This window comes from Opisthorchis viverrini (genome assembly GCF_000715545.1).
Source record: "Opisthorchis viverrini unplaced genomic scaffold opera_v5_12, whole genome shotgun sequence".
Classification (NCBI taxonomy): domain Eukaryota; kingdom Metazoa; phylum Platyhelminthes; class Trematoda; order Opisthorchiida; family Opisthorchiidae; genus Opisthorchis; species Opisthorchis viverrini.
This window is the reverse complement of record NW_008751668.1, coordinates 1,396,647-1,418,511: the sequence shown is the minus strand read 5'-3', so window position 1 is coordinate 1,418,511 and position 21,865 is coordinate 1,396,647. Positions and strand designations below refer to the sequence as shown.

The 21,865-nt window shown below is 43.1% G+C and overlaps 1 protein-coding gene across 1 annotated transcript in view; it reads right to left on the bottom strand.

Annotated features, from left to right (window-relative positions):
* T265_01131 (hypothetical protein) overlaps nt 1–21,865 on the bottom strand; it is a gene marked incomplete at both ends in the record, with an annotated part of 109,019 nt that overhangs the window by 40,135 nt on the left and 47,019 nt on the right. The window contains 7 exons of the mRNA XM_009165092.1: nt 1,358–1,531; nt 2,026–2,697; nt 5,718–5,945; nt 8,168–8,285; nt 11,370–11,630; nt 11,767–11,960; nt 15,982–16,102. Coding sequence (XP_009163356.1) covers nt 1,358–1,531; nt 2,026–2,697; nt 5,718–5,945; nt 8,168–8,285; nt 11,370–11,630; nt 11,767–11,960; nt 15,982–16,102 — 1,768 coding nt within the window. The remainder of the gene's footprint in view (nt 1–1,357; nt 1,532–2,025; nt 2,698–5,717; nt 5,946–8,167; nt 8,286–11,369; nt 11,631–11,766; nt 11,961–15,981; nt 16,103–21,865) is intronic.

Sequence of the window (21,865 nt, the reverse complement as noted above, 5' to 3'; positions counted from 1 at the left end):
AAAGGTTGGTCACTGTACTCTCCATTTTTTATGTTTACATACCACTTCCGAAATTGAGAAAGGATTTTAAGATCCCGTCTCTTAACCTGTGGACGATCATTTTAACAAGATCACTACGGTCATCTGTTCCAAAAGAGCCGAAAGCACTAAGAAAATCCAATGTGGTCATTTCGTGTCTCACTACATTTTTAAGTTTTAGAAGTTTACTTATCGTAATTTGGAAAGCGCACCCTGCGATCATGTGATTTTGATGTGACCTCGTCAGGCAAGTGCATATAATTTATATACATTATATATATATATATATATGTAATTTACCGCACATGTCATTTTGATTGGTATATCATCCCCTCGACAAGTAAGGCGGTGAATCGTGCACAACATCACTATATGACACAACGCTGAAAACCGGGATTTGATACTGGACAGTCTTGTGTGTTTTGAACATTGAAGCTCACGAATTAGCTAGCTAGCTAGGCAGTCGCCAGAACGTTTTATCTACATTTCCCCTCAAATCTGTCACAAAGATGACGGAATCCCTTGAACAAAGAATGACCGTTGTAACACGTTGATCGGAAACTCATGGACTGTCAACCCTCAGGCCAGTTCGAAAAGGACTGGTGGAAACATGCGAAAATTTGGCGAATTTTTACCGCGTTCTGGGAGAGCCGGTATGATCGAATTTTGGGATAGCCTTTCTGCATGACTTTGAATTCACCCTTAACCTGTACTCCGCAGGCTTTCACTGGGCGAAGGTGGACAAAATTAGCTTCAACTGAATAGGCTAGCACTCAGTAAGTGATATTCTGCCAACACACAAGCTGTCCGTAGACAGGAAGTCATGTTTCTCTATGAGAGCAAGTAGGAATTTAATAGATTCTCAATTGGGGGTGATCTTTTCCCGAGATCAGTGGACAAATGTAGTCACATCGTACAACTGGCTATTGCAACACGCAACACCAAGAGTAGGTTGTGCGGTGCGCTACATTACTGTTTGTTGCCGCTATGATTCATTTGCAGTGGTCTTGTCGCAATTTATCGCTACCACAACACACTGTCAGGTATAGTGGAGTCGAATGCTTCAGTTTAATTGTCCCATTCCTATTGTCGTGGAGCGTAGAAGAGAGTATACCTTTGCTTATAAAGATGGCACCGGCATCTCGTCTGCTACTGTTTAGGCTCGGGCAACCTTGCAATATCACAGCCATGGTGGTTTCTTCGGATAGTATGGCAGTTAGGCACCGTAACAGGCATTACAAGTGAACACATGATGGTACCGGTTTATAGTATACGATCAATTAGGTCACTTGATTTCCTCCATTATAAGAAGGTATAAAAATGCAAAGTTTTCACTCACCATCATCCACAGGAGAATAGCTACATTTCCATGTACCGTCTCCATTGTTTTGCACCAGACAAGCTGTGCGCTGTTTGTGTGGGCTGACCACGATTGCTTTGACAAGGCCGTGTCCTTGTGGATCAACTTGTTTCGCATCCACTGTGAACTTGGCAAATGATTCCTTCAGCACTCCTAAAACAGATTCAAAATAGCAATATTACTCAAAAGTAATTTGGTCTGTTTTGACTCAACTAGTGGCAAGTATCAAACTTGGAGCGTTCATTCAACGGTCACTCGTTTATCAAGGCATTGGACAACATAGTGACATAACTGCATTCATACATTGAAAATGACATTTTCCAACAGCATGAATAAGACAGAAAAGCCGATTAGTCATGCGATGAAGAAATCAAGCGTCTGGTGGACAGTCGGCTGTACAGGAAGACACATCAGTTGTTGAAAAAGAGAACCCGTTGAGAATAGTTCATTACCACTCTCCAACTCATCATAGCATTCCTAGATTGACGGGCTCGGCTGGTGACATGCTGTTTCATCGTAATTGACAAGTGAGCAAAACCAGAACGAAGGAAATCATTAACATTTAACACCAAAAGCTATGTGGCATGCAAACATGCATCGCAAACGCGATGTCCACTCCAACGATATCGGTTTTCCTATCAGCGTACCAGTGGGCTGCAGACCGGGACCATAGGCATGAACGCGCGACACATCTATGTGTTCTCGTCCTGGAGGTGCCACGCGAACTGGAAACGGACTTCCTTTAATATGGATGTCTTTGTACAGAACATTAACCGTGTATGGTCCGGGCTCCATTGGTAAGTATTCAACACCACAAGTTCCATCTCCGTTATCTGCATAGTTGATTTTCGCTTCAGCTGGGCCTTCAATAGTGACGCTGAGTGGTGCAGGTGGGGCATCACGACTATCGATGGTAAAGTGCGCCGGTCTTCCCGACGTGGCATGATGCAGTCCATCGCCATAGGCACGAACAAGACCAGCTGCTTCAATCGGACTAATCTGAGTGACAGGTGCATGTTTTTGCACGGCATTTGCAACTGGGTAAATTGGTTCTTGAATGGCTACTTCAGGGTTTGCTTGAATGCGAAACGGACTCCCCTTCACCGGCATCCCAGCGATATCCACCGCGACAGTGTGCGGTCCAGCGACCGTCGGAGTAAACGAAGGAGTAAACCCATCAACTGTCTCAGCCATAGTACAAGGAACACGCATTCCAGATGGAGATTTGACCACGACGTTGGGTCGAGGCTTATTGTTTGAAGGTGGACCTGCGCCTGCTGTGATCACATCGAATTCGGTCGGTTTGCCTACCGGAATATCTACACGCATACATACATATACATAGAGTTGGCACTGGAATGGCTGATAGAGGGATGCAAATACGAAATGCAGATAAACAACCATCTCGGTCTCAACGCTGCCTTGGTGTGGTCTAGCAAAACACGACACATCTAAGCACATGTTGCAGCAAAAGTTACGAGTGGACGGTTACTGAGGACAGTCTACGCTAAATCAAACTCTTATAACTCAGCTCACATGAATAAGAAATTGAGTCCCATCGAGGCCAACTGTTTGCGCCCCAACTCAGACAAAAAAAGAGAATAATGGGGTGGAAAACAGTTGATACGAGTCATTCGCTTTTGAAAAATAGGAGCACTGTGATTTACAACAACGGAATTACACAGAGAAATGAAGGGTTTTTTGAGAACCTATATATAATCACATGCTCGATTCTGCGGGATTATTTGCCATGAGGTTTATAGAAAGAATTATTCACATTTGACCAAACGGCAAAACCAACGCCTTCTCAGACGTTTTCTAAAAACACCAAGTTAAATACACTTAACGGAGTTGCAAATGTATTCCCAAAAAGAGGGAATTTCTTACGGAGATGGGATTTTATGGATTGACGGTTCCGAACTAATGTGTATGGTGATAGTCGCTAGTTTTTCTCTCTGCTGAAGGGTATTCTTTCATATGCGGACGATTTAAGAGGCTAACTTCGATACTAACGGTGCTTACGCGCCCAAAGGAAGCTTAGTTAAGGGATACTAGGTGGACGAACGCTTTCTTAACAGGAAAGATAACTGGACTGCCGTCATCTACAGGGGATAGGCTGAGGTTACCGAGATCACTGAAACTGCTTCGTAGTTGGAAATTAAGGACTGATGAGCAGAGGGCAACTCAACCATACAATCATTGGGACATTAAGTTTCAATGGTTATTTTGTGGGAGAATAGGGTAAGCAAAGACAGAAAGTTGTCAGAACCATAAGTACAACGAGATGCATGAACCTTGTTACAACCATCTTGGGCGAAAGGTGTTCCCGCCTTCACTTGTATAGGTAATGGAACGTTAAAATCCCCCGAGAGTTTGTGTTGAAGCATTTGCACTTGTGTGACCGTTGATTGAGAATCAGGACCGTGAAAAAGTGTACACTTACGAGCTGATGACGCTTGGTTTGCGCGAGATAAACTCAATGTGAAAAATGGAATGTTTGCGTTAGTTTTCATCTGTCGCATTTCTCCTGCACCGACCGGTAAGTGGACCAGCTCCCAAAGAAACAATATACATCATGGAAGGGGGGTGGGTGGGTGGGTTGCATGACTAAATCGAGATACTAGCGATAGAGTGGCCGTTTTCCTGGTCTAGTGTTCTCAAATCTGGCCAAAGCAATTCCCAGTCCCAGTCCCAGTCATACGGGTGGTCTGCTTAGCCTACGTGTGTTGTGTGTAGTTGTCTGCAGCAAAGATAACCCGGAACTAAATGAATCATGAAGTGATTCATCTCTGTCAGACATAATTCTACATTCAGACTATGCAAAGAGTACCTAGATGGGTTATATTGTACCGTAATCACCTGGAATAAGTCACAGTGAGGATGGAGGTATAAATCAGCTGGGGTGCCTGGTGTTCTTGTCCATGAGAGTAAGGCGGCGTGATGTGGAGTAGATGCGCTCATATACTGGGCAAGAACGAGTAGATCGGAACCTCTTGGATCAGCTAATATATATTGAACAATCTTACCTATAAGTACTGAGGATGTGCATGTGGTAGGCCTTTCGGAAACGAGATTAAGGTTATCAGCTGCCTGCTTGCGATAAAACTGGGTTGTTGATTGATTCCTTTTTAGAGTGATTATTCCGCGCAGTTGTTTGGAGGAAGACATTAGGGCCGAATTAAGTTAAGACTACAATGCCTGTTTTGATGACTTCCTCATCTGTCTGAATTTTAGGACTATCTTTATAAGGTAACTTTGGTGCGGACTTTTGTGAGAGTCGAACAAGGGCGCCATCTTAACGTTGTCGTAGAAGATGAAATACATTTGTTTCCAAAGCCGAGTTTTTCCAGCTAAACAACAAAAGAACCTGCTTTTATCTGAATAAGAACATTGTTTTTCAGGTTATATTTCTATGTATTATTGTTCTTACCTGAAAGCCATGAAGCCCAATTGGAAAATCGAGTTACGGATAGTTGCGTACTGTTCCTTGTGAGCCCCAGAATTGCTACCCACAAATGATTGATCCTAAGGCTGGAAATGTTCACTTAATTTGTGAGCACCAGGTCCCTTACGGTAGCCAGTTATTTTCGACTGCCAGTTTTTTCTTACCGATGAATTCTCCCCATTTATGCCCACCCGCCTGCTTGCATACTACTGTCAAACGCTGATTACCCGGAGTCCTAAAATCTTATGAGATCAAGGGGTTGTGGAGATATTGTTGCTAAAATGAAAGTGCTTGGTGCAAAGAAGGTGCATCACAAAAGCTGATCCAGTACATTGGTTCTGAAACATGCACTGCATAGTGGAGTAAAGCTTATCAGTAAAGACCGTTGGTGAATGCTACATGGCAAACTCGGGGGAAAACGCTCCAGAGGGTTCATGCATTGTCGTAGTTTTATAGAACAAGTGGTTCTGTTCACAAAATTCCATCATTGGGGAGAAAAGGCATAGGATTTTACAGGGGTAAATTTTTCCCAGCTGCTGAAGCAAGAAATTTGCCGGCTCATAAAGGTTGGAACGAAACGTTGAGAGGACCATGAAGGACGAACCCTGTAGAGTGAGGTGTTTAGTTTGGAGGAGTGTGCTGTAGTACACTATCACAGAGTATTTAGCAGTAGGCTGCTGACGTGTAATTTATCCAATCACTGCACGATCAACGGAAGATATACCATCAAATACGGATGGTTTCTTAGCTTGACGCGCAGATTACAAACGGCGGAGATGAAAACAACTATTCCTTGTGGTAGTGATTTAACGAATAGCCTTATCTCGACAAGTTCGCCCACGAAATGAAGCTCAGCTGCACTTTATACACGCACACTTCAGGAAGGAGACTTACTTGGACTCAGGTTCTCCACATGAATCTTGGACATATCAATATTGGGCTTGACAGGGACTCGGAAAGGACTTCTGGGGACTTCCTGGTTATTGAAAAACACATGCACAGTGTACGTCGGACCTGGTGTGTTGGCCGTATATGCAACACGGAACGTTCCATCACGCATATCCTGTGTGTCCATAGCCACATCACGGCCTGTCTCGTCTGTCACGCTGATTCCAACATTCCCTATGAGTGTGAATACAGGCGATACAAATTCACTTGATCACGAAATACAGCATCCAAGAAGAACAGAATGTTTCCGTGATACCTACGTGATACGCTCCCGTTAGTCTCAAAGGATCTAATTTAGGAGCGAAACAAGCGCTTATTACGCTTTTGCGGTATGTTGGATATGTAAACCACTTTTTGTCGAAGCCTTTAGAATAACACAAGTTGGTTAACGCTTTAGAAAAAGTTTGGTGACAATCGGTAGATTTATTGCTGGGCAACGTTTCGCTTTTGACACTAGCCAAGTGGCTAGGTTCCGAGGTTCGTTGAGATTTAAGGCGGAAGGAGAACCAATCAGCTAAGTCAAGCTAAATCTCTGTTGGGTGTTGGCCGAGGGATTTTAGTGTGTTAGAGTGGTTGAACAAGTGTTGAGTCGGTGGGGAAACCTACATGTGTTTGGGTCCAGCCTAGGGTCTAGTTTTTCTGGTCCGGTTATTTGATGGCTCCTCTTGAACTTCGTTTGAACCTTCTGTCATTCTGTGTGGGTGAGCCAGTACTAGGAAAGCTGTGTAAGAAGGATGCTGTGACCTTTGGTCTGGTTGGGATTTCCACCCCTAATGATCCTAAGTGGATTGACAACCACACCATCACGTGTCAACTCGGCTTATCTAAGACCGCTTTCCATACGCTCACTAGCTCCACACCCTCGATTCTATTCACGCTGTGATGCTTAGTGATTTCCACCGCCTCGGCTATCAGCCGCTGTGGTGTGAATCGCAGTCCCCGTCTTAAAATTTCCACATTCTCCAGATCTATTATATGTCCCGTGTCTGAGGCATGTACCGCCATCGCTGAGTCTCTTTCCGCCTTAAATCTCGACCAACCTCGGAACCTAGTCACTTGGCCTGACGAAGGTTTTGCGTCAAAAGCAAAACGTTGCCCAGCAACAAATCTACCGATTGTCACTAAACTTTTTCAAAAACGATGACTACTCAATCGGTTTCAAGTAGTTTTCACGTGATTGAACAAGTTGGTTAACTTTAAAGCAAACCCTGTCTCCGACAGCTTGTTGGGCTTGCGCGCGAGTTACTGCAGCGTATCATCCACTCCGACCGTGCTTGTCATTCTTGGACTAGTGTCCAGAATCACGCAGTTCATAGGGGATCTGAACAGCTTAAAGAACGAGTTTATTGATGCAGCCATTGAATGACAGTAAACTTACCGGAGGAATGAATCAAACCGCAGCTTAGCTTCTGGCATAGATCAATGACTTTCCGCCTACACATAATCAGCGGCTGTTGGTGTGTCTACTCATCACGAGTTCTCTCTCTCTCTCACAGAGGTTATCTGTAGCAATTCTGGTGCCGCAAACTCGCAGGTAGGTGCATTTTGGTTCCCCTTCGAATACGCACTGATATATGAGCACCATGATTCAACTCACGTCATTGTCCGGGTAAACGTTTTGTTGTAAGTATTCAAGCTCAGTTAATGAGACTTTTGTGGCTATCACTGTAAGGGTCAAAAGAGTGCAGTAATCGAACGAATCGACCAGACATCAGTCAAGCACTCTCAGTTGAAAGTCAGCCGCATCAGTATGAACTTATCCATACAGGATCCACTCAACAGCACAGATGTCGTTACCTGACTTAAACTGGCTTTGCAACCAGGAGACTGGAACGCCATCAATGTTACTACCACAGGGTGAAGACAAGAACCGACAACTAATGATTGCGGAGAGCCCACTGTGGTTTTTATCTAGTATGGTAATCGAGGAGAATATCAAAAACCTATTCCAGTAGATGCTTTCCCTCCATGCTCCTGATCACATAAATTCTGCTCAGATTACCGAAAAGCTCATCCTGCCAAGTGGTTGTTTGTAAAATCGACGAGAAACAGTCAGTGGGGGCTTGAACCGTAGTTTCTTTCCTGTTATCGGCATTTTTATTGGCCTAACACTACTGTTTCCAGTCCATGTGTTCACAATGATCGTCTTACTTTCCACTACTGTGATTTTCTGCTGTTGCAGAAATCATCAAAGGTTACATTCATGAAAACTGATTTCAACAGCGATGAAGATAATAGCACCAGGCACGTTGTAAGTCACTGTACTTGTAAATGGCGCAATCCAAGCCTACGTTACCGTTAATTATCAGAGTTTTGGTCATTCGGTTATCTGGTCTTCTCTTAGGTTCCGATAACAGTACTCCATTGATTGTTATTGATCAACAAGAAAAGCTCACCTTGTCCAGCTTGTTTACAGTCGACCGTGAAGTGAGTTGGTTCGCCCCTGACCACACTTTCGACCCCGGGTCCAAATACGCGTACCTTGCCCGGTTGACTTGGCTCAGCTACTTCAACCTGAAAACAGGAAGTTGCAAGTTGGGAAGCAGCGTATAGTTTTTTGGTTGCCTTGGTGATGGAAATTTTCTTCGTGCATACAAACACAATGCACAAACAAATCCTGAGTATTGTATACGTTGTCATCAATGACAAGGCAGGCGATCCTCTAGAAAAAAATTTGCCAAATACTGTTCACCTGGGAGAAGAAATAGGGCTTTTGTTCAGGAACAGTTTTTTAAATGACACTATGATACCAAGTGGATAGAAAACTTGTGCCATTTTTTGCGGATTTTGTTAATCCTTTGCAGTGTCATCAGCTTAGAAGCCATTAGGGACATGAGTACTATTACGAAGAAAGAGTTCGCTGGAGGTATCTTCGAATAAGTGGTTGCGTACCTTTTGAAAACATGCATAATTTTTCAGCAGTGTCGTTTCCACTAATGTCTTCTCTTGATGGACCACTTTGATATGGTCCTGCGAAACTCGACTTGGAGTGGACACTGTTTGAGGAACTACTCTTCAGCTGCGAACTAGATCTTTTTAGACCTCACCGAGATGCCGAAATCTTCCACTTGAAGACGGGATAAAAAACTCACCACATGGATCATTTTGTGTTTCAGTACCAAACATAAGTGGGACCAAACGAAGGATAGCGCAGTTTGTCCTCTGTTCCTCCTGATTACACTTTTTTATTCCCTTCAGGTAAAACGATGGGACCGAATGAAAATCGTCTCTTTGGGGCGGGCACTGAACGGTACTGGTAAACTGAATGGCTGAATCAAAATTCGTCCCATCTAGGGGTTTTATCTCAGATCAAAGGACTTTATGTGGGTTTAAATAGACAAACTTCTGAACCTTATGATACTATGTCCTTTACTTCTTCAGTATGGTCCACGTTAGCCACTAGTATTGTTGTACCTACGCAAAAATTTTATTGAATTGCAGGCCTTTGAGGAGACTGCTTCCCGAAATTCTACATAACACCCCATCGTTATACTACTGCTGTCCCTTTCAGATAGGCTACCCGCGGTACAGACAATCTGAATATAAGTAGGCTTTCTTGGATTTCAATGAAGCTTTCATGTGCTAAAACTTTTCTAGGAGAATGGAGACCTCTCAGAGGATATTTGACTTAATCTTCTAGACCGCTGGCGTAGTAGAGGAATCTGAGTGGCAGAGTGTTACCGTAAATCAAAGTGATTGTGAATGGCAACCTATACTAGCTGAGCAATGTGGGGCTAACTTCGCCACGGTTACCACAGAATCACAGTTGCAATCGTTTTAATTCACTTTTCGAAACTGAAACGGAAACCACTCAGAGTGTTTGCGCTGTGATTGTCAAACAAGTGGTGTAATTTGGTGGGTTCAGCAAGTCTACGGACAAATGACACGTCATAGATTAGATTAAGGCCAGAAAGATGGAAGTCTCTAGACCCGCAGACGCGTGCTGCATGACATTTTGAATCTGGAAAGGCACGGTGGAAGTGATCCCACCAATAATCATCACTCAACTTAGACCTTTTCTGTAGAATGTTATGACCTCTGGAGATGTGACTGGCGAAACTCCAAAACTCTTGTTTTGAGACAAAAATCTGGAGGTAAAATTCATGCATCGGGTTTTTGTGTCTTACCAGTCATGCAATAAAAATGAATATGACTAATCTTGCTCCAGAGGTTTATTTCTGGGTTCGATAAGGACCCTAAAATGAACTCCAGTTTTGTGACTCTACTTGAATCGGTTGCACTTTGTTGCAAAAAGTTCCGTATCGATAAGGTAATCAAGGCTTCACAAGTGCCTTAGCGCACTTTGTATTAGCCCCAATAATATGGACGTCAGTCAGAATCACAGCGGTTTGTTCCACGGCTTCGAATAATTGAAATTTTGCTTATTACTAGCCAGCAGCTTCTAACGAGAGTAGCAAACCGACCGGTCATATTAGATCTTGTGAATATTTGTCAGTGTTTATCATCAGCCCTGCATCTTATAGTGCTTGTTCTCAGACAGTCGTTTGGTCTGGCGAGGATTAGGAGGACGGTTGTGACATCTGAATGCGATGTTAAGAGAACTGAACTGAACTGCATTCTGAGCTCAGTGAATCCACGCTAGTGCAGTGTAAGGGGTTCTGAGCAGTTGGTTGGGGTTTTTCCATTCTGATGCCTCGTTTGAAGGAACTTTGATGTCGGATTTAGATTTTTAATCCATTCCGCTTACGGTGAGTTGTCTGGATAAAGTTGTATTCATGATGAGAGATCTAGCTCACCTTATTCCAAGTAGGTGAAGTTTTTATTCTGAAGCAAACACCGGTGGTGGAACCAAAACGTCATCATTTTAGCTATGGTCCCTATGTTGACATATCATGTGTATTCCTCCTTGCTCCAGAAGCACTTTCATTGGGTTTCAAAAGCCACTAGCAAGCTTACCAGCATAATGACTGCTCACGATGGTGCTGTCTATTGTGTTGAATGCGCAAAATCACACCAGCTTAGCCCACAATCGTTACGGAAGTGCCATTTCTTGGCCATCGTTCCTTCCGACTGTGGAAACCCCCAGCAATGTGCCGGTGATTTGCGTCTGCCATAAGTGTGGCCCTGATTAGGGGAGGTCTTCATTTTTCAGAAATAAAAGAAGTTCAAAGTATTAGTTCTCCAGCTTCCATGTTTTACCGTATCACTCCCCTTTGGATCCCTACCCATGAATGGTCTTTTTTGGAGAAGAGCATGTTACAACTCAAATGACCTAGCAGAGTTCATTGATCAAAAACAGAGCACGAGTTTTTAAGAGCAGCTATCGGTCAGTTGCAAGAAAATTAGTGGAAACAAATTTTTACATTTATCAGCGTTTACGGTTCCTCAGATGGCCACCGTCAAAAGCAGCAATTTGCAGTCACAGCAGCTGATGTACCAATAAAATAGTGGAAAATTTTATGGAACAAATTTGAACCAACTGGCTTGGAGCTAGAATAGCGTTTATCTGTGACTTCAAAGCAAACCACCACTCGATTGGAAACGATAAATGAATATAAATCGTCAATCACAGCAGGTTATGGATACATTTAAATGCCATATATAATCGATTTTTTACCAGACAATCCGTCAACTCACTCGGAAGGGACTTCGGGGTACGTTTACCGTGCCGTATGAAACAAGCACTGTGTGTTTTCTGGGCACTTTGGGAGTATAGCTACATGTGTACGTGCCGTCTCCATTGTCTCGAACCTTCAGTGCAACTGGTTCCCCTTCATTGTCCCGACACTCCACGGTTAGTGGTGCTGGGCCGCCAGCATCCCGAATATCCACGACGAATTCTGTCGGTTGTCCAGCCACATTCCCCGTAGGCATAACACCCTGACCGTGAACTTTAACCTAAAAACAAAACAAATGTTGACCTCTGAATGTTGCCCAAAATGAAATCGATTTTTCCAGATCGAATTGCTCGCAGTAGCGTACTTAAAAGTGTTGCATGCAGTGAAATCATCTTTTAGTTACAAGTCAAACTTACACGATCCGGATCACATTTGCCCATGTCTGGTTCAATTGGAACCATGAATGGAGATTTTGGAATATTTTCGTCATTGCACAAAATGTGGACCGCATACTCTCCGGGAGCAGTTGGCCAGTAAGCCACGGTGGCGGATCCGTCACCGTTGTCTGTACAATCTATTCTAGCCTCACTGGGTCCCTCGATCGAGAACCCTAAAATGCAAGACAAATGGGTAATGTAGTGGTGTGTGAATACGTCAAAAGGGGAATATGTCGACGGACCGCGGTACTACTTCTACTCTAAAACGGTGGTACTCAAATTCTGAGCCAGGCTATATCCATTGACTACTGCAATGTTGATGATTTTCAGGCCATCTGATCACGTGGCCCTTGATCCGGTCGCTAGGCGACTTGCTTTCAAATGTTCCGTCATTAATGGAAGTGCGCGGTAGGGTGGTCACCTCAACCCAAGAGCGCTTATTTCATTAGCGCCACACAGGCAATGAAACCTAGGGGGTGTGCGAAGACTCAGTGGAAGTTAAATAATCACGAGAGTGAAATTACTGATTGGTTCGATATCTAGTGGAGAGCTCAAAGACCGTCGAGAAGAACGACATGTTTGATTCAAAAAGATATTACAACCAGTCGGTTTTTTTTACCAACGGTATTCTAGAAGTGGTACCCAATCGGAAGCAAGTCTTTCCGAATCAGAATAGTCTTTTAGGAAGATGGGGCACAGTAAAACGGAATTGCTGACCAACCGCCATCCAGTTAATGTAAACAGCAAATGATTTTGCACACTTGATACGTCTGCAGTAGGCATGAACTCTCCGTTGCTCCAAGCTCCCTTACAGTGACCTTGACCAGCTGTTCATAATTACGCCGACATCCCATGTGGTTTGCCAGTAACCTGCGTTTTGTTTTTATGGTGCAATTAGTGGAAAAGTGATAAACGTAAGGCCTAATGGATATGGTAATTTCCAGGACAGCCGCTATTTTCAGTAGAAAACTCAATGTGTTTAGTGAACAGAAATGAGGAAGCAGGCAAATGAGTGTCAACAACATTTGCTTTGAGCGATGCCGAAAAATTTAAAAATTTTGATTCGACATTTTGGTGGAAACCACAGAACAAACATTAGATGATGGACATTGCGCTTGGTTGTGGGATTACTACGACCAGAGCGGCGAATTCGGTTTTGTCTGCGATCCCAATAAGTGAACACAGGCAACAAGCATTTGGCGTCATACAGCTTCACGTTCAGCGCCACAGACTGGACAACCAGATGGTGTAAACAAAGAATACGGATTCATGCGTGTGTCTTAATGCACTGGCCGCCAGATTATTGGGTTTCTATATCATATCACCATCATTTTCGTGTTTCTCATTTTGTCCAACTGAAATGATGGTCATTCCTAAACTCCAGTTCCATTCCCAATAAATTCCATCATTCGCACGTATTCATGGGCGTACCAAATGATAGAATCGGTGGCGGACATACAGAATGTTGCACCGGTTTCAGCGTTTAGGACAGCCATTACCACAGATGCGTCGATTCTTTTAGACAAAATATCATTTGCTACCACCAACACCCCCATGGTTAACCATGTTTTCCACGCGGTTGGGAGAATCGATATTCAGGCGTCGACCACTGTATGCGCAGCTGTCAGGCATATAATCACATTTCATCTCTCGGCAGTTGCACGCGCACTAAGGCTCAACTTTAAGGCCATAAAGGCATTAAAGTCGCCCTTAAAGCAATTATCATGTCAACACAATGGTGATGGGAACAAAGCTCACGTGACTTACCGAAGTTGTGGGAAGTACATACGCTTACCAAATATGAATTTTGTCCAGAGTGGATTCATACAAACATTTGTGGTACAATTGAATAATAGTTCCTCAACGTCAAAATCTCGGTGCATATTGGTGTGAAGGTCCTACTGAGTTTCCAGACCTCGCCCTGCCGAAATACCACCGGGTCTAGTGACGGCCACGCAGCGCAATAATATAGGTGTCTAAAAAATTACGAGGCGTACCTGACCCAATAACTAGGGAACCTGTGACCTTTTAGGCAAGTCAGATTAGCCATTTTCATTATCTGCGTTCATATCATTCGTGTTTGGACAATCCTTTCCCAGTCCTGTTCTAGTTGATCTGGTTAGTTCAAATCAAACGAGGAGGCACTGGATCCTAGTTTCGCTTTTACCAGAGCTCGTCAGCAGAATAAGTCCTTGTCCGAGACAGGACTCAAGCCCTGGAAATCTACCATGCAGCCACCAGCCCACTAGAATATCTGAATTAACACATCAGAACAGGAGAACTTGTTCACGCTCGAGCGACATGACTGATTTGCCTGAATGCTTGAACTACAACCCAGTAACCTTGTCAATTGATCGGTACGCCTGTCAAAGGCCCCCTAGTCAGGCTGGGCTACTAATGACTGAAACACTGATTAACTGGAGTTAGTTGTCATAAGGTAGTCATTATCTTGACTGCTAAAGTGTCAAATTTTATGTTTCACGCATTCTAAGCCAAGCTATTTCTTGATCGAATCGTTTTTCCTCTTTTATTCTTCTTGAGTACTGCCTATGCACAATTTTCAAGTTTAAAAACAAGGTTATCAAAATGGTAGTTCACGTTTTTGTCCATTCGGTAAACCGATAAGAAGAATAGCTAGGCAACGTTACGACATTCACGTTTTATGTAGATTCCTTCAAACCGTGTTATTTTCGTACATTTGACTCCGTTTAGGTGACATGTTCAAACACACCACCCAAAAGTGCATACACGTCCACACAAGCCATATTGTCATGCGCGGACACAAGCGTAAGTAAAACTGGCATGGAAAAAGAAGGACGGCAAACTAGAAGTTGCAGTCCAGAAAACAATCAAAACGTCAATCATAACAGCCAAACCACACAACTGTTGCCAAGTGTCTTGGTGACATATGGTTGAGCCGAACCAGACAAAACATTGTAATATTTGGGTTTCCTGGTTTGCGCGCTATAGTTTTTTCCAACACTGGTGCCCGTGGACCTGAAGATCTCAATTCCAATTCGTTAGGTGACTGTATTGATGAATTTTCAAGAACAGCGCAATTTATCTAAATTAAGATACGTGGGTGTTTTGCCATATGTAATTCAAAGTTTTATAAAGCGATAGAAACAGAGGGAGAGCTTAATGGGGTTCACAGTCAAACGCACCTTAAAACATCAATTTCCAAGACACATTCTAACAGACTCAGTTCAATCTGTGGAGTAAAAATTCACCCAATGAATTAAAAGGGACCTGTTATCTACAGAATATTTCAACATTTGTGTGTTGCCTACCGTATTTCTGACTTTGCAGTGAATCCTTGATGTCAGTGCCATGTTCCCTTTAAAGCGTACTAATAAATGATACGAATAGGTAATTGGAGACATGAGTCACCCAGCCTACTCACTAGCCGGAGTTGAGAAAAGGTATGAATGATCTCCAAGTACGTGCTTACCAATAAGTACTTAAACAAATCAGGGAAATTCGGATGAGCCTAGCATTGTACCGGTAGATTGGTGGTAACATGCTCACCTCGCATGTCAGATGTGTTTGGGTTCTACCCCCAGCACTGCTGATAACTTGTCCAGTGCTACCTCCCCTTCGGAGAGGAAAATAATTGTTCAAACGAGTCATTTTACGTTCCGCAGCCCCCAACACGAAGAGTTGAGTTTTCCACGATACTGAGGTGTTACACTCAGACGATCTGATATGATGGTTTTCTAAAAGCGTGTTAAGATAGACTTCAGGCAGGAAGCCGAACTGTCTTTCATAGATCCTATCCAAAATAGCGGGGTAAGGGATAATGGATTTACTAATCCGGACGGAAGTATCTCATATTTGTGCGTGGCCTTCCTTAGTCGATGGTTCTTTCCATCCTTCTCAAATCCGTGGGATAGATTCTGATGATCTACACATCATTTTAGGAACTCTACGAACACGTTTTTTTGCTCCCACAGGAGCCACCACCTTACTAAATTTGGCTACCTTTGCTTACAGTTTACCATCTGCCTTCGGCTTGAATCGCCTCTCACTATCGTCTTGTTTCGTTACCTTCTGGCGGGTAACTTCCGTCACTGTTGATGAATCCAGGCGCTCATGATGTCCAACTAAATATCCGCAAAATTAGTCAGAATGTACATTCCTTCCAACTATAGATCATTAAAAAAATCAGGTTGCATTTACAGCGAATAAGCTTACCCAATGCGCCAGTTTCACCATTTGTTTCTACTACGAATACAGCTGGCTTGTTGACAACACCACCGGAGAGACCAGGTCCAAAGGCACGGATGCGCGAATCTTTATACGGCCCAACATCCACCTGAACCATAAAAGAAGATTGAAAAGAATGGGGTCGTGTGTAGACAGGAACGTGATGAAAAATTTCACATGTTTTGTCACAACTGCCATAATCTGGTGGGCTTTGAGATCAGGCAGGCGAAGTTGACTAGAGTTGGCTGACCACGATCTACTGACAACTTTGTCTGTCTTTTACGATCACAGTTTTTAGGCTGCATAAGTTCAGTCCCTGCAGAGCTGACTGTCGTTTACTCTACCGTATGATGGCAATAATTCTAAGCCCCTTTTGCATCCAAAAGAGCTTTACAAGTGTGGTTTGTTTACACTAAAATGGGCGTTTTTTGCCAACCAAAAACACATTTGGAAAAAACAGGGTGCAAATTTTCGTAACTTAACACCGGTGCAGTATTGACCATCATTAGGTTTTTATCTGTCTAATGGCACTAGTAATATTGGTTTGATACTCCAACCTCTTTAATGGGTACCTGGAATGACTTTTCTATCAAAATCTATGATGATCTACTTTAGGAACCTAAATGGGGATTGGGTCAGTGCCTAAGAGATACACTAGTCTTTAAATTAGTTTTGCACTTAAAATTATCTCAGTAATATACTTATGAAAGAGCCTTCTGTGCTCATCAAACAGGGAACTTAGCCCCTTACATGTCATTCGTAATGACAACCAAATGTCCATTTCAAGTCGCATGAGTTGAGCACATACAGACTAATCTGAGGTATGTTGCGGCAAATTGCAAGAAGAAAACAATACCTCTATCGCGAAAGTTCCGCTTGAACGGTCGAAGTCGAGTTCTCCAAACTTATATACAAATACTGAAATCTAACTGATGGAAACTCCTGAAGAGACGAGGGTTCCTGGTCTACTTTATCTCACCCACCCAGAAACACTGAGTTAAAGAACGGTGTTTGATAATGCAACTGAAATAGTATTTGTGTCAGGAGACCGGTTATAAATCGATGCAACCAGGACATCCTTTTCTGCGTGAACAGTGTTTCTTGTGCAGCGGAAAACCTAGGTAACGCACAAGAAGCAACTAGCTGTCACAGCAAATCCGGGTTCGCATTTGCTATGACCAATGAATCAGAAGGTCAGACATCCCATAAGTGGCATAACCGCTTACGGTAGGTCCACATAAAAAGGCACAATAAAGTAGCCCAAATGACCGCCACCTGTTGTTGGTCACCAACCTCTCAAAAACTTTTAGATGACCCAGGTAAATGCTGAACGATAGGTAGTTGAAGAAAGGTTCATGTGTTATGAATGAGGCGGTGAGCCAACGTGACCTTGGACTTAATCATCCAGGGATATGCTAACAAGAAAATCACAGGATACCTGAGATATTTACATGCTTGAAATGAGATTTTGCAATATACTTGTTCAGGTGGAGTTTTATTACTTCAAAGCTGACACAGTTCGGAAGTGTCCTGAGTGTTCTTTCAACCCATCGGATCGGTCGTGGTTATTCTTTCAGCCTCAATCATATGAGCCTACAAACCATTATATGTAACAACAATATCAACTTAGCTATGCAAACATCAGTTCACGTTTGCATACAAACGCTTAAATTTTGATTTTTTCAAAGATCACACACACTGGTACCCCTTGGCTTGACTGAAACAAACTAGTCAGTAGTATAAAGCGTTCTTAAAATTTCAAGTTGACCTGTGAATCCTGCTCACTTTCAGAGTGCAGTAAAACCGGTTTTTAGTTTTCGTGCGGCATTCTTCGAAATTGGAATCGCGAATTTGAAGGTTACTGATTCGATCCGTATGTTGTAACTGAGGGACGCTGAAGCACATCAACACGCAACCTGCACAATCTCAGTGAGTATTGTTTGCTCGATGTGAGCCTGACAAAGCAGTGTGTTTTTAATAGAAGAAACCTTTTAAACTCATCCACAAAGTGGTTATTGAGACTAAATTGGGTGCACATATAGTTAACTATGGACGAAAAATTCTGCGTAGTTGCAGAGCGAGGGAGTCCGAATCAAAGGAGTTTCCGCTAGTTCACTCATACCAGAAAGACGACAAATTAAAGAGATTTTGGAACCCGTACACCAACTTTCAGTCAGTATAGTCTCCTTAGCACTTTTAAGTTTATGGAGCTGGCAAGGTACATTGATATTGGTTTCAAATGTATGTGTTTTTTTGATGTAACGTCTGTTTTTACCAACGTCCCATTCGTGGAGACTGTAAATTTAATGTGATTACACTGGCTCATCCGGTTTGACAATCCCAATCCCCACTAGATTTTTAGGTGAACTACTTCTTTGAGGTGGTTACAACTCACAATGCCGACGTAATTCCACATTTCACAAACATATCGACGGAGTCGCCATAAGCTCTCCTTTTGAATGATATTTTGATGTGTAAACTGAAGCCTGGCCGACTAAGTTAGGAGACTGGAAGTACGCATTTTTATCGGCGGTACGTAAATGTTATCAAACGGCTCCGAAATACACGCTCTCCCGACCATATTCTACCGGGAACGTTTATCAATTCAGCTCAATTTGAAACTGGAAGTGACAACGCTCTACACTTCATAGACTTTAAACTAGTCAGACTATTGACGGGTTCAGTTTAGATATCTGTTTATAGAATACCCAAGTGGACGGGCACAATACACAAAATTCCATAGGTTTATGCTGTTGAGGCAGAAGCAGACCCTGATTTACACTTCAGCGAACCGAGCGAGGCGCATTTGCTCTGGGGATATACTGGACTTTGAAGTGCAGCACACTGCTAAAGTGCTTCGGGCTAATGTTTATCCAGATAGATTTATAACCGAGAATATGTCCGAACGTCCTATTCAGCCGTGTTGAAAGAAGCCATTGTACTTGAGCTTACCCTATAAAGGCGATCTGTTGGCACACACACTCAATCGCTGCCTATTTCAATCCTTACAACGCACGTTTCCGGCTGCAACTCGGCAGCCTTGGTTTACAAGAAACCCTCTGTTTAATATTAAACATGAGAGACAAGATGCCACTCCTCACCCCTAGAATATGTTTGTGGATTGTTCCCCGTGCTGTTGCTCAGTGGAGTTTGTAGCGCGCACGACACGGTAATTTTCCAAAGGGAGCACGTGAGCATCTCTTTCCGGAGCACCATCAGACTCGAAGGTTCAGCCAAAAGTTCAACGCGTCCTGCATATAATTGATACCGGGCACGTGATCTATCCGAATCCGTCATGCTATGCCGTCCACAGAGTACCCAATAGACTGCCAGCATCGATCCAACAGCCTAGCTTGACCACAACCAAAGCAGTCACGATTTGTTTGCCTAATCCGGTACTGTGCCGTTAAAAGCGATTCGTACAGACGCCGAGCCTACCTGTGTTATGTGAAAGGAATCAATCGGCCAAGTCGCTCAAAGGCCCTCTAGACTGTCTCACAACATCAAATTAGGTGCGAGGTGGGGTGTTTTTTGACTCCACGTTTTCTGATTCACTAACCAATCTTAGCTTATTTTTTTCCATTGTTTACCCCTATTTTAACTGACCTAGCAACGAGATTCCGGAAACATTAATGTTCTTCTCTGCGCTCTTGTTCACATCATGAGAATAGTTGATTAAGTTAAAGTTTTGTGGGCCCATTCTTTTTGTATGGTTTGCACTAACCTTTGAGCACGGGAGTATTGTGTCCTAGATGAGCAAATAACTTCCGCGACTACCGATTGTTTACCAAGCTCTTCTGAAACTTCCGCGACTGTTATCTATCTTTCTCCATCGCTACCTGGAGATTACGAATTTCTTCTAAGCCCTCTGTCCCTCCGCTGGAATTTCATGTTGGCAATTCCAGTTAATTGAAAACTGTTATCGGTTTGATTCTAATAGTGATTTAAAACGAACTGAATGTGTCACTTTAATGCCGCTGTTGACAGAAAGCTATGTCACACACTGGTCACTCTAGTTGTTGTACTTCACATACAGACCCATGTGGGAAATCCACTTGTTTACTGGGCCCTTGTATCGACCGCTTTTCCTACCCCGTTCTTGATGTCTGATTACATCAAACGGAAAATCGATAAAGTAATTTATGTATGTAGTTATGGGTAGCCTAGGTTATATATTCCGCCCAGCTCGCCTATGCTTAGACTACAGGGATTGTGAGTGCATAAAAAAAGACATGTTATGCGTTTGCCGACAAAATAACGAGTGTTCTTCACGTTCTCATTTGTCATAGATCATTTGTGAACCAGAAAACGCACATCTTTGGTAAAAAAAAAGACCGTGCGTGAGCAAAAGGCATCTAGAAAAGTGTGCAAAACATCATCTTGTCCAGGCTTATTGTCTTTAAGGTTAGTGAGCTGAACTAAATATAGGCATCAGCGAACTTTGGGGTGACCTTGAAGTGAAGCATAAAAACAAGATGATCTTGGGCCAGAATAGTCCATTTTATCAATCACTGTCTTCATTGATTTTATTGCTGAAAGACACTGGATTAACATCGTCCACTGACACATCCGAAAACAAATGTCATTTCGTAAATTTCGAGGGTACGGTGTTGACTAAACTACGAATAGTGATTGGCTCATGAATTCACCGTTTCTTGTACTTTTGACGGTGGTCATTTGCTAGTTCCGTGAGCGGTTTAAAAATGCTGGACCAGAGAAAAATGTCGGTAGCTCAGGTAGCGTAGATGGTGGTCGTTGGCTTGTTCGCTGAGCTGGGTACTTTGATTTGTGCCACAACCACTAACTCACCTCTACGCACTACTACGCTCCCCAGTAACGCACTGATGATGTCACCTCGATTGTTGATGAAACATTTGCAATCAAACTGCCCATTTCAGCGAACAAGCCAACGACCACCATGCTGGACCAGGTTTCTAGAAATCTAGCAAGATTTTTTATATAACAAGGTGTTAAGAAACAATACTGCCCTTTGTATTGCATCTGCTTCGGACTGAACTAAAACACAACAGCAAAGCTTGCTCAAATACAGTGAACAAATCACCGCCTGGATTCTCTATGTGAATTTTACCATGCACTTCTTAAATTTAAACAACCGCGGTTTTTTAAAACGCCTATTCAGTCTTTCATCTAACACTTCCGTGATTTTACTATCTGGAGAACGAAACCATAAGAGACCATTAAAAACACAGGAACGACATTTTCCTACCAACTTCTAGCTTACACTCACATTAAATCATGGAGAGTGAACAATCTGAGAAACACACAAAAACAATCGTTGTAAAGTTTTATGACTATCTTGCTTAACATTAGGACTGCCACTGATGGACTAAAAACAACTGCCGGAATAAAGAAATCACATTTGTCCAAATAGACACCAATAAAAGGGGAAGCATCAAGACTGCTGCCGGTTAATTGAAGTCATAAATGGGAGAATCGCTAACTTGGAACTAGGTCAGATGTTGAGTTTCTAAGACAACAGTCCATGAGGACAAATCCAGCACAAATGCATGGTAATGATCGGCAGGTGAGAAAACAGGAAACACGATGGCCTCAGGATAAACACAATGATGCCGGCAAATCCTTGCTGAAAAATTCGCCAGTCTGAGACAAACAACACAACTCCAAAGTAATTCGCCTAGCTCACCGTTTGAACTCGCAGAACCCCGTTGGTAGCTGTCAACCGGTTTAGGTATCATCATGTCAGCACTAGTTCTTTGTTATCATGGGTACATGTTGCAGCGGAACGTTCCCATCCCCGCGAAAATAAACCACTATAGCAGTGACCCCTCGAGGGTGTCCGTTCCGTACGAAAAACAAGGATGGTCCCTGGTTGCCCTCATCCCATAGTCTG